The 12,710-nt window shown below is 44.2% G+C and overlaps 1 protein-coding gene across 1 annotated transcript in view; it reads left to right on the forward strand.

Moving 5' to 3' along the window:
• The window catches only part of TBC1D22A (TBC1 domain family member 22A), a 261,287-nt gene that overhangs the window by 133,206 nt on the left and 115,371 nt on the right, over positions 1–12,710 (forward strand). Inside the window, exon 9 of the mRNA XM_060244773.1 lies at positions 7,421–7,527. Coding sequence (XP_060100756.1) covers positions 7,421–7,527 — 107 coding nt within the window. The remainder of the gene's footprint in view (positions 1–7,420; positions 7,528–12,710) is intronic.

Raw genomic sequence — 12,710 nt, forward strand, 5'->3', positions numbered from 1 at the left:
AATAAATTTATCTATCCATCTATCTTAGAGGCACTGAAGACCTGTTAGAGGCATCTGTTGGAGACACTGAAGACCTGTTGTGGCAACACTTCCTGAGATGATTAACAGAATGGAAAACAGAAAGCAGCATGCTGTTCTGTTCTAGCGCTAGCCAGAGTTGTCTTCCTGTTGGGATGTGAATTGGTGATGTTTGTCAAGGATTCTGTGGCCAGAGGAAAGTTGTTTGCAAGTTTTAATTATTCATTGTAAACAGACTCCCAGTATAAAATGAAACCGGCTGTAAAATATTCCTGTGCAGAATATTTCAAAGTAACTAAAATCTAAGGGTACATTCACGCATACTAAAAATGTTCCTCACAACTCGATTTTTACTGTGTAAGTGGGACCTTTTAATAGCAGGAACACAGTTCCGGCTGGCTTGGCATCAGGGTTATGGCCTAATATGCAAATGAGTTCCTGCTGAGCTCAAAAAAAGCCCTGTGTGTAAGAATAGCAAAATTCACTTGCAAACAGTCGCCGTGTGAAAGCACCCATAGTTTCCTCACTCTCTGCTGAAAATTAAATACGGTTAGTTTCTTGGCGTACTTAGAAGTGGCGGATGCTCACTCTTTATGTTGTTGAAATGCTGATTATCTTTCATGTTGATGTGTCTTGATTGATGGCAGTGGTAGGATGTTCTCTAATGAGATCCAGATTGGAAGGTGGGGCCCATAACGCTCATTATAGGGCTGATGTGATGCATAAGACCATGATAAGAGCCCTGCTGGATTAAGCCCAGTCTAGCTGGTTTAACGTCCTGTTTCCAACAGTGGGCACCCAGTACAAATGGTGTTGCTAAGTGGGCTGACTTCTTGCTAACCGAGTTGTTTCTGTCCCCGTAATGTGGGTTTTTGTGTGTGCTTTGACTGGAGTGAGGCGAACAGCCGATGCCTGTAGCTACTAGATCAGATTTATGTTCAGGTAGTTGATGAAAACACTTGTTCCTGTTTGTGTACAGTGAAATTTCATTCTGGCGTTTACAGAAATAACTTTATTTGAAGACCTCAAGCAAAGGCCCGAAACCCCAATTGTGTCTTATATTTCACTTTGCATCAATATAAAAGTAAGGACCTGGCAAGCTCCCTGAATCTTACTAGGCCAAGCAAGGCTTCTGAGAAAGGGAAGGATGGGGGTCTACAAAATTCCCTTTGGCAAGATTGCAGGAGAGAGATGCAAGAAGCCAGGCTGTCCTGTTCCTTATTTCTGTCACTGGGTGCAGTTGCTGTAATTTCATGTTTCAGCAACAGCTAGAAGCCTATCTAGTCATCCATAATGGTTTATTTTAGCCTTTTGCTTGGTTTGAAATGATGGTAAATTCAGCAAGAGATCCCTTCAAGTCATGAAGCCATATCCCACCCATGTCCCATCATTCTGTTAGAGTATTTCCATATTTATTTATTCGGTAACATTTCGGAATAATTTTGCTTATCACTTTGTGATTCTTATATATGATATTGAATATTGTACATTGTTATTTCACTTAGTATACTTTATTAATTTATTGTTTACATGGTGGTAGGTCTTTGAATATATAGGTTTCCTAGTCAAACAGGATTGAAAAGAGTGGTTGTGGATTCCTAGAGAGGCTTTCTTTCCACTTTTCCCATCAGGTTCGGAAGATCATGTCTTGGTCTTTGAATGCATGGGGGTAGAACAAAGGGAATCTTTCCATTGGTTTGGCAGCCTCAGGGCAAAGAACTGCCCATAAGATGAGGGAGGGAAGCATGTAGTTTGATTTTATTTTCATTTTTTTTTTAAGTATCAAAAGACTAGGCTCCTGATTTTGCCAGTTTGGTGTAGTGGTTAAGTGTGCGGACTCTTATCTGGGAGAACCGGGTTTGATTCCCCACTCCTCCACTTGCACCTGCTAGCATGGCCTTGGGTCAGCTGTAGCTCTGGCAGAGGTTATCCTTGAAAGGGCAGCTGCTGGGAGAGCCCTCTCCAGCCCCACCCACCTCACAGGGTGTCTGTTGTGGGGGAGGAAGGTAAAGGAGATTGTGAGCCACTCTGAGACTCTTCAGAGTGGAGGGCGGGATATAAATCCAATATCTTCATCTACCTCACAGGGTGTCTGTTGTGGGGGAGGAAGGTAAAGGAGATTGTGAGCCACTCTGAGACTCTTCGGAGTGGAGGGCGGGAAATAAATCCAATATCTTCATCTACCTCACAGGGTGTCTGTTGTGGGGGAGGAAGGTAAAGGAGATTGTGAGCCACTCTGAGACTCTTCAGAGTGGAGGGCGGGATATAAATCCAATATCTTCATCTACCTCACAGGGTGTCTGTTGTGGGGGAGGAAGGTAAAGGAGATTGTGAGCCACTCTGAGACTCTTCGGAGTGGAGGGCGGGAAATAAATCCAATATCTTCATCTACCTCACAAAGTGTGTTGTGGGGGAGGAAGGTAAAGGAGATTGTGAGCCACTCTGAGACTCTTCGGAGTGGAGGGCGGGATATAAATCCAATATCTTCATCTACCTCACAGGGTGTCTGTTGTGGGGGAGGAAGGTAAAGGAGATTGTGAGCCGCTCTGAGACTCTTCGGAGTGGAGGGCGGGATATAAATCCAATATCTTCTTCTTCTTCTTCTTCTTCTTCTTCTCCTCCACTTGCACCTGCTAGCATGGCCTTGGGTCAGCCATAGCTCTGGCAGAGGTTGTCCTTGAAAGGGCAGCTGCTGTGAGAGCCCTCTCCAGCCCCACCCATCTCACAGGGTGTCTGTTGTGGGGGAGGAAGGTAAAGGAGATTGTGAGCCGCTCTGAGACTCTTCGGAGTGGAGGGCGGGATATAAATCCAATATCTTCTTCTTCTTCTTCTTCTTCTTCTCCTCCACTTGCACCTGCTAGCATGGCCTTGGGTCAGCCATAGCTCTGGCAGAGGTTGTCCTTGAAAGGGCAGCTGCTGTGAGAGCCCTCTCCAGCCCCACCCACCTCACAGGGTGTCTGTTGTGGGGGAGGAAGGTAAAGGAGATTGTGAGCCGCTCTGAGACTCTTCGGAGTGGAGGGCGGGATATAAATCCAATATCTTCTTCTTCTTCTTCTCCTCCACTTGCACCTGCTAGCATGGCCTTGGGTCAGCCATAGCTCTGGCAGAGGTTGTCCTTGAAAGGGCAGCTGCTGTGAGAGCCCTCTCCAGCCCCACCCACCTCACAGGGTGTCTGTTGTGGGGGAGGAAGGGAAAGGAGATTGTGAGCCGCTCTGAGACTCTTCGGAGTGGAGGGCGGGATATAAATCCAATATCTTCTTCTTCTTCTTCTTCTTCTCCTCCACTTGCACCTGCTAGCATGGCCTTGGGTCAGCCATAGCTCTGGCAGAGGTTGTCCTTGAAAGGGCAGCTGCTGTGAGAGCCCTCTCCAGCCCCACCCACCTCACAGGGTGTCTGTTGTGGGGGAGGAAGGGAAAGGAGATTGTGAGCCGCTCTGAGACTCTTTGGAGTGGAGGGCGGGATAGAAATCCAATATCTTCCAATATCTTCTTTTTCAGCAAATGATTCAATGCTGGTTCCCAGTACTCTGTCAGTGATCCTGACAAAGGGGGAAACTGTTACAAGAACTTTATGTACTCCTGCAGTGTGGCTCACCAACTGTTTGATCTGGTGGGCATCTGTTAAGGTATCAAGAACTCTTCTGGTGGAAGCATGACATGAACACATTTCTTTTCTTGGAAATTGGTATTGACTAAGTCAAAGATTATCATATTCTCCTTGGGGAATTCATAAATTGTTTGCTTCCCTGTTGATGAGACTACTTGATTTTGGTCACTCTCTCTGCTGTGAAGACATCTGCCGAAAAGAATTTCCAAGTAGAAGATGCTGGGAAAATGGCCAAGCAGTAGCAGTCTTCTAAAGTCTTCTAGATAGGCTAAACATTTCATAGCAGCGAAAAAGCTTTTAACAGAGCTCTTCCTCAAGCTTTAGGGTTTAAAAAGTGAGAAAGCTGTTTTTGGTTTAGAGCTTGTCGGAAACCCAGAAGGCAAAATATTTATTAATCTGCAAATGCCTGTCTTCTCTTTGTTCAAGACATTGTAGACAGGCCTGTCCCATGACCTGTGCTAGCATCTACTCTTTCTCTCTCCTCTTCCCTTACTCTGTCCTTTTGTTTTCTCTCTGGCACCAAATGTGAAGACATTCGCTGAAACACAAAAGCCGTCTCACCATGTTGTGATTTTATAAAAAGATGTCACAGTTTCCCCCCCCCCCCCCCCATGAAACAACCTGGCTGCCTGCATTTTTGGGTGCATGTGTGTTTGTACTGTGTGAATTGGCGCCTTATGCTGGCTTCTTTGATAGAGGTGCTAACTCTGTCCACTAAAAATAACTAATTAGCTAAATAAAATTGAGACTCAGTTAGACTCGGCGGGGAGGGCGGGATAAAAGTGGAATAAAATAAAAAATTAAAATAAAATAAGTATACATATATATTTTTAAAAGCCTTTTAAGCAGCAGATTACCACCACTGAGGAACTGCTTTGTCCTTGATGTAACAACATAAAGACAGCTGTATCTACTGAGATAATTGTATGAAGGGGAGCTGTGCAGCCCCAAATTGTAAGGGGGGGGGCATCTACAAAAGATCCACAATTTGCTGTACTTTCTGGTATGTGCCTACTGCATATTTGGGGTGCATATCTTCACTTCATTGGAATCAGCAAGTTGTGGGCCTTGGATCAAATTCACTACCTGTCAGGTGCAATTCCCTCTCATGGATTGCTGCCTTGACGTGGCGAGAGGGCTTGCACAGTTCAGGGAGGCTGTGGGCTATACCATGCAGGGCCACCCAAGATGGACAGGCTGCAGCTGAGAACCCAGACAAAATGTGATCCACTGGAGAAGGAGATGGCAAATCACTCCAGTACCCTAGCCAAGAAAACCCCATGGACAGTAACAAAAGGCTAAAAGATGTGGCACTGGAAGATGAGAACAGCAAGGAGAGATAAGGAGGCCTTCCTGAAGGAACAATGCAAAGTAATAGAGGAAAATATTAGAATGGGAAGGACAAGAATCTTTTCAAGAAAACTGGCGAAATCAAGGGTATGTTTCATGCAAAGCTGGCCATGATAAAGGACAAAAACGGTAGGGACCTAAGAGAAGCAGACAAGATCAGGAAGAGGTGGCAAGAATACAAAGAAGAATTATACAAGAAGGATCTCAATGTCCTTGAGAACCATGACAGTGAAACCGCTGACCTTGAGCCAGGCATCCTGGAGTGTGAAGTCAAATGGGCCTTAGAAAGCATTACTAACAGCAAAGCAAGCGGAGATGACAGTATCCCAGTAGAGCTATTCAAAGTCCTAAAAGATGATGCTGTTAAAGTGATGCACACATTATGTCAACAAATTTGGGAAATGCAACAGTGGCCACAGGATTAGAAAAGGTCAGTTTATATTCCAATCCCAAAGAAGGGTAATGCCAAGGAATGTTCAAACTATCACACCATTGCACTCATTTCACATGCCAGAAAGGTCATGTTAAAGATCCTACAAGCTAGGCTTCAGCAGTATGTAGATTGGGAACTATCAGAAGTTCAAGCAGGGTTTCGGAGAGGTAGAGGAACTAGGGATCAAATTGCCAACATTCGCTGGATTATGGAGAAAGCAAGGGAATATCAGAAAAATGTCTATTTCTGTTTCATTGACTACACTAAAGCCTTTGATTCTGTGGATCACAACAAACTGTGGCAAGTCCTTAAAGAGATGGGAATTCCAGACCACCTCACATGTCTCCTGAAAAACCTATATAAGGGTCAAGAAGCAACGGTCAGAACGGGATATGGAACAACTGATTGGTTTAGAATAGGAAAAGGAGTTTGACAAGGATGTATATTGTCACCCTGCTTATTTAATTTATATGCAGAGTACATCATGCGGAATGCTGGCCTGGATGAAGCAGAAGCCGGAATTAAGATTGCCGGGAAAAACATCAACCACCTCAGATACGCAGATGACACCACTCTAATGGCAGGAAGTGAGGAGGACCTAAAGAACCTCTTGTTGAGGGTGAAAGAGGAGAGCACAAAAGCAGGCTTGAAACTCAACATCAAAAAAACTAAGATCATGGCATCCGGCCGCATCACAGCGTGGCAAATAGAAGGGGAAGACATAGAAGTAGTGACAGACTTCACATTTCTGGGATCCAAGGTCACTGCAGATGGTGACTGTAGCCATGAAATTAAAAGTCGTTTGCTCCTTGGGAGGACAGCTATGGCGAACCTGGGCAGTATAATAAAGAGTAGAGACATCACCCTGCCAACAAAAGTCCATATAGTCAAAGTGATGGTATTCCCAGTAGTAATGTATGGCTGTGAGAGCTGGACCACAAGGAAGGCTGAGTGCAGAAGAATAGATGCTTTTGAGCTATAGTGCTGGAGAAGAATCTTGAGAGTCCCTTGGACTTCTTGATCAAATCAGTCAGTCCTAAGGGAAATCAACCCAGACTGTTCCTTGGAAGGTCAGATGCTGAAGCTCAAATACTTTGGCCACCAAATGAGAAGGGAGCACTCACTGGAGAAGATCCTGATGCTGGGAAAGACAGAAGGCAAAAGAAGAAGGGGATGGCAGAAGATGAGATGGCGGGACAGCATTACTGATGTAACAAACACGAATGTAAGCAGACTTCGGAGGATGGTGGAAGACAGGAGGACCTGGTGTGACTTTGTCCATGGGGTCGCAAAGCGTCGGACTCGACTGTGCGACTGAACAACAAGTTCAATTGGAAACCTGGAAAAAAGCATGGTATGTTGAGGAAGTTTCTGCTTTATTAAGAAATGGCATGAGATGTGTACTTAAGTGTGTGTACTTGCATAAGATGCACAAAGAGTCCCTGCCTGCTGTGTTTCCATCTCTGTTCAAAGTAGTGACCCTATTATAACTAAGTTTGTACGTGTTTCAGTGTGGGGTGCTATTTGAGAATGTTTCCACTTCTTTGGGTACCTTTGTAGTCCAAACCTGGCATGTAAATGGTATTCTTAAGAGGACAGTGTTGGACCAGTTTGGAGAGCACAATGAAGAAAGAGCCAAGGTCTCCTGATCTTTGTAGAGTCCTGTCTTTTAGTTTCACGTGCCATCCTTCAGTAACGCTTTATGATGGGTCTGATGTGTTCAATAGCCCCTGCTGCCTTTCTGATTTCAGGTGTGCATAAGCATAAACAAAGCGAATTGTCCATTAACTGATCAGACATCGTTCAGCTTCTTCATCAAAAGTGAATATTCATTAAATCTTGAAAAAAAAATTAAGTAACAATTAAGTAATGTTTTCAGGACTTGATATAAGAAATACACACTTATCCTTATATAAGAAATGCACACGATCTGCCTTATTCTTGAGCTTCGTGGGGTTAACCTTTTGTTTTACGTTCTTCATTGGCATGTCTTTTTTTCCCTTTATCAAACAGAAGAAGAAGTGGAAAATTTTGATGTTTCCAGTCTGCCTGCCGAAGCACTGCAGAACATCGAAGCTGACAGTTTCTGGTGCATGAGCAAACTACTTGATGGTATTCAGGTAAACCGATTTTTCCCTCCTCAAACCAGAGGGGGGGTTAACCGTTTACTGTTCTGTCCAGAGACTGCATTAAGGATGTTGGGCAAAAAAAAAAGGACACGTGAAGGGGAATAGATCCCTCTGTACTGAGAAATTATTACCTTTTTGTTAATGTAGTTTGAAAGCAAATGCATAGTGTGTTTTTGGTTGCTCCTCCTCCCCCCTGCCCGAGATGCATTGTGCTCATTTTGTGTGTTTAGAATAGTTTTCATATCTCATGATCGTGACATCACAGTAAAGCAAAACAATAACCTTTAAACCACAGTAGATAACTGGTATCACCCAAGCTCAACGTGAAACCCATATTAAAATGTGAGTATGCTGGTGGTTCAGGGTGACTACCTGTGAACAGGGGCAGATAGGGGGGGATGATCCTGGAAAAGGACCAGCCCACTTTGATCCTGCCTCTGCCCACCCCCCCTGCCCAGAGGAGGGAGGGAAAGCATGCCTGGTCAGTCCCAAGCAAGAGGTGGACTGAGTGAGGCTGGGTGGACACGTCACATCCCTTGCTGCAGCCATTCCTCCTTCCTTGTGCTTCCAGCTCATGCTCACCCTTCTTTGGAGCCAGTTTGGTGTAGTGGTGAAGTGTGCGGACTCTTATCTGGGAGAACCGGGTTTGATTCCCCACTCCTCCACTTGCACCTGCTAGCATGGCCTTGGGTCAGCCATAGCTCTGGCAGAGGTTGTCCTTGAAAGGGCAGCTGCTGTGAGAGCCCTCTCCAGCCCCACCCACCTCACAGGGTGTCTGTTGTGGGGGAGGAAGGGAAAGGAGATTGTGAGCCGCTCTGAGACTCTTCGGAGTGGAGGGCGGGATACAAATCCAATATCATCATCATCATCAGCAGCAGCTTCTTCTTCTTCTCCTTCTTCTCCTTGTCCTCCTTCTCCTCCTCCTCTTTGGGGTGGGATGGTCCCAGTGGGGAAAGTTCAGGCCGTGGGCCCACTGGGACTCTTTTTGAATGACCTTATAGCCAATCCATCCCATCCATGAGCACTGATCATTGTAAGTGTAAGATGCACATTCTCTGTATTTATAAGTAATTTTCTTAAAACCTACTAGGCGTCCAGGGACCTGACAAGATTTGGAGTTGTTGTATGGGGGAGGGTTTGTAAAGCCAAGCTAAGGAGGCCTAAGGCTGCCCTTATTTGTTCTGTGGAAAACATGTATATATACGGATACCATTAATTCACGTTTTCCCCAAGGAAGCAAATGACAGCTCCCTGGGGTTGTGAAAACGATGTGATGGGCAGGAAGGGTCAAACCTCGCCTGTGCCATGGCTCTAATCTGAACTGATTTTAAAAGGACACTGAGATCTCTGTATACAGAGCTCCAGGCCTGTCATCTGGTTTGACCAGACACGCTGGGGATTTTCTGCTCATGGGAGAAGCTGCATCGTTTTTGGGTTGATGGATATAAAACCAAACAAGTTCCAAGAAGGTTAGTAGAACAGGGCAGCTTGGTAGTGTCTTGGTGGATGAAGTGTTAATGAACTGGCTACTTTTTAGGTTTGGAACTGATAATATATTGTGTCAAAAGGTTTATAGGAAAGGTTTCAATCAATCAATCAATCAATCAATCAACATTTTATTTATATCCCGCCCTCCCCGCCAAAGCAGGCTCAGGGTGGCTAACAACATCAACTACAATAGATTATACAATAAGTATTTAAAATCAGTATCTAGCTTTAAAACAGTCTAATTTAAAATTAACATTCTGGTGCTATTTCCAATAAGCATGATGGCGAAAATCACTTAGGCGAGTCCCTCTGTCATTTAATCGGTAAAGGCCATCCCAAAAAGGATGGTCTTGCAGGCCCTGCGGAACTGTTCAAGGTTCCGCAGGGCCCGCACTTCTTCCGGGAGCTGGTTCCATAGGTGTGGAGCTACGATAGAGAAGGCCTGCATATGAGTGCTCTGCAGTTTTGCCTCCTTCGGCCCCGGGGATGGTCAGTTTCTCATCCACTCTATGTGGTGGGATCAGTCTATGTACCAAGCCATGGGGGGAAGTCTCTTGATTTGCATGCTGAGCCGCTCCATCTGGTTGGTTTTTCACCTGTAGATTGCTCTTGCGTTGACCAGTGACTTTTGGTGGCAACCAAGATGTGTACACTGCTCCACTGCTAGGCTGAAAGGCAAAAATGAATAATTCTTGCATGGATAAAACACAAATGAAATTTCACAATTCTTTGTTTATGTGTGTTTATAAAGTATTTTTACCTTTGAAACTAGAGATTAGTTTGCAAATACATTTTAAGACCTTATGAGAGAAGAGAAATTGTGTCTACACTAAACATTGTTTGTTGTTGTTCAGTCGCGCAGTCGAGTCTGACTCTTTGTGACCCCCTGGACAAAGTCACGCCAGGCCCTCCTGTCTTCTACCATCCTCCGAAGTCTGCTCAAATTCATGATTGTCACATCAGTAATGCTGTCCAGCCATCTCATCTTTTGCCGTCCCCTTCTTCTTTTGCCTTCTGTCTTTCCCAGCATCAGGATCTTCTCCAGTGAGTGCTCCCTTCTCATTTGGTGGCCAAAGTATTTGAGCTTCAGCATCTGACCTTCCAAGGAACAGTCTGGGTTGATTTCCCTTAGGACTGACTGATTTGATCAAGAAGTCCAAGGGACTCTGAAGATTCTTCTCCAGCACTATAGCTCAAAAGCATCTATTCTTCTGCACTCAGCCTTCCTTGTGGTCCAGCTCTCACAGCCATACATTACTACTGGGAATACCATCGCTTTGACTATATGGACTTTTGTTGGCAGGCTGATTTCTCTACTTTTCATTATACTGCTCAAGTTCACCATAGCTGTTCTCCCAATGAGCAAATGTCTTTTAATTTCATGGCTACAGTCACCATCTGCAGTGACCTTGGATCCCAGAAATGTGAAGTCTGTCACTACTTCCATGTCTTCCCCTTCTATTTGCCAAGGTGTGATGGGGCCGGATGCCATGATCTTAGTTTTTTTTTTATGTTGAGTTTCAAGCCTACTTTTGTACTCTCCTCTTTCACCCTCAACAAGAGGTACTTTAGGTCCTCCTCGCTTTCTGCCATTAGAGTGGTGTCATCTGCATATCTGAGGTTGTTGATGTTTCCCCCGGTAATCTTAATTCTGCCTGTGTTATTTATTGACAGTTGTACCTTTCCTTCTTAGCTAACTGTTGTTCATCTTCGTATCTTCTGTTTAGTCCCATGTGGCACTGCGCAGTTGCAGGCCTGCTGCAGAGAATTCTTCTACAAGCTTCCTGAAATCTACAGCCAAGTTCTTCCCCCTCCCCTTGGCAGAGTAATGTAGATTAGTTTCCTGCCCAGAGATCATGTGATAAGGGAAGCAATCTCCCTCACTCCCATTTCCACTGCCGTGAAGAAAGGACGTTTCTACAGCTAGAGAAAAGAAATTTTACCTCAGATATTTTGATCCTTTTGACTTGGTTCTCTTCATCACTGAGATTTTCTGGATAATACCTAATTGCCTCTTTTTAAAAAAGTGTCAGGACTGCGGAACTAAAGTGGCACAGAATGATGAATATTTTCAGTGCCTCGTGTGTCTTAGTGAGAGACATCACACCTCAACGTATAAGTCCTGTGCACCCTATTCATTCCCAAAGCTCATCAAGAATGGTCCTTATGTTTGAAAGCCACCTTATGGGAACAGTCTTCAGGGGTTCCAAATCTATAGAAAAGGGCCAAAGACTTCTTGTGGAGTCGGGGACTTCCTGTTTGGCTGGAAGACAGTCTGCAGCTCCCTAACAGAGGGGGATTTTATTGTCACTGTTCAGGGTATTAAAGACCCCTGATAAGGTCTATGCTCATTAACCCTAGGCAAGGGTTAACCCAAGACGACTTATCTTCCTTTAATGCTGTTGATATCGAACTGGAGCAGTCAGGGAGCTGACTCCTTCATTTCTTGATGTCCGGCAATGGAATGTCAACCATCGTCTGCAGTGACTCTAAAGTGACTTCGGTCACTTAAGGCTGTCGGAATCCAAGCACGCTAGAAGGACTGATTTTAATTGCAAGAAAATAGCAGCCGGGGGAGTTGAGAACATCTAAAAGGTAGACTCATCATTCTTATCTTCACTCTGAGAGACTTTGAATATAGTTTAAACACTGAGTGGATTAATAACAGACGAAGGCAAAGCATAATTGAATGGAAAAAAAACTTTTACCTTGTTAAGCTGAGCTCTGTGGCTTTGGATGTGAACAACAGCAAAAAAAAAAAAACAACCTTTCAAGATAAGAGTGAAAGCTGGCAATGGGAGGCTGGTGACGCAGAAGAAAGAAAAGAGAGTTGCCGTGTATATATGCCCATAAACTGCAGAACCTAGAATGAACTGAGCTGAGTGGGGGCACAGCAGGGAAAGAATTCAGCTTGGGAAAACTGAACGCCGTAAAAACAATTGCCTTCAAAGATATTTTGGAGAAAGGACATATTGTTGTGAATTTTTGTGGTTGCGGTTTCTTCATGCAGCTTAAAAAACTGCGAGATTAGACACGAGATCAGTCTAAGCTGTGACAGGAAGTGAAACTAAAAGGGGCTGGACAATAAATCAGAGCCTATAAGGACAACAAGAGCTGTGACATCCGACCTTTGAACTAGGAAGGAATTGAGTCCAAGACTCAGATCAAGAAAGACGAAGAGAGACCTCTCTAGGCTGGAACTGTACCATAGAGAAATAACGATTGCCATTTTAAAAGGGAGAAAAACTGTCAAAATTGTTAAAATTCAATATCTTTGCTCAGGAAGAAGGGAGAAAAACAAAACTAGTCTCATCTGAAAGAACTGGCTCTAAGCTATTGGATTGGATGCTAAATTTTATGTGGGGATTTTTTTAAGGTTTGGGGATTTTTTATATGTCAGTAGAAAGAACAACACGTGCAAGAGCCCAATCATTTGACAAGATGCAGGCTCAATTTGACGCTCTGGAGGCAAAAATGTTAAAAGCTATGGACAAATTGCATTTGGCAATAAAAAAAGATATTAAAAAAGAAGTTGGAGACCTTAAGAAGGAGATAGAGAATTTTAAGGAAGAGACTCAAAATAAAGTGAAAGAGGTAGAGATGAAAGTGGATACACAGGCCTCTGCCTTGCTAAAAATTCAAGAAAAGGTCATAATACACGACTGTAAGTTGCTGGAGTCACAAGT

The sequence above is a fragment of the Heteronotia binoei genome, chromosome 8, assembly GCF_032191835.1.
Source record: "Heteronotia binoei isolate CCM8104 ecotype False Entrance Well chromosome 8, APGP_CSIRO_Hbin_v1, whole genome shotgun sequence".
NCBI lineage: Eukaryota > Metazoa > Chordata > Lepidosauria > Squamata > Gekkonidae > Heteronotia > Heteronotia binoei.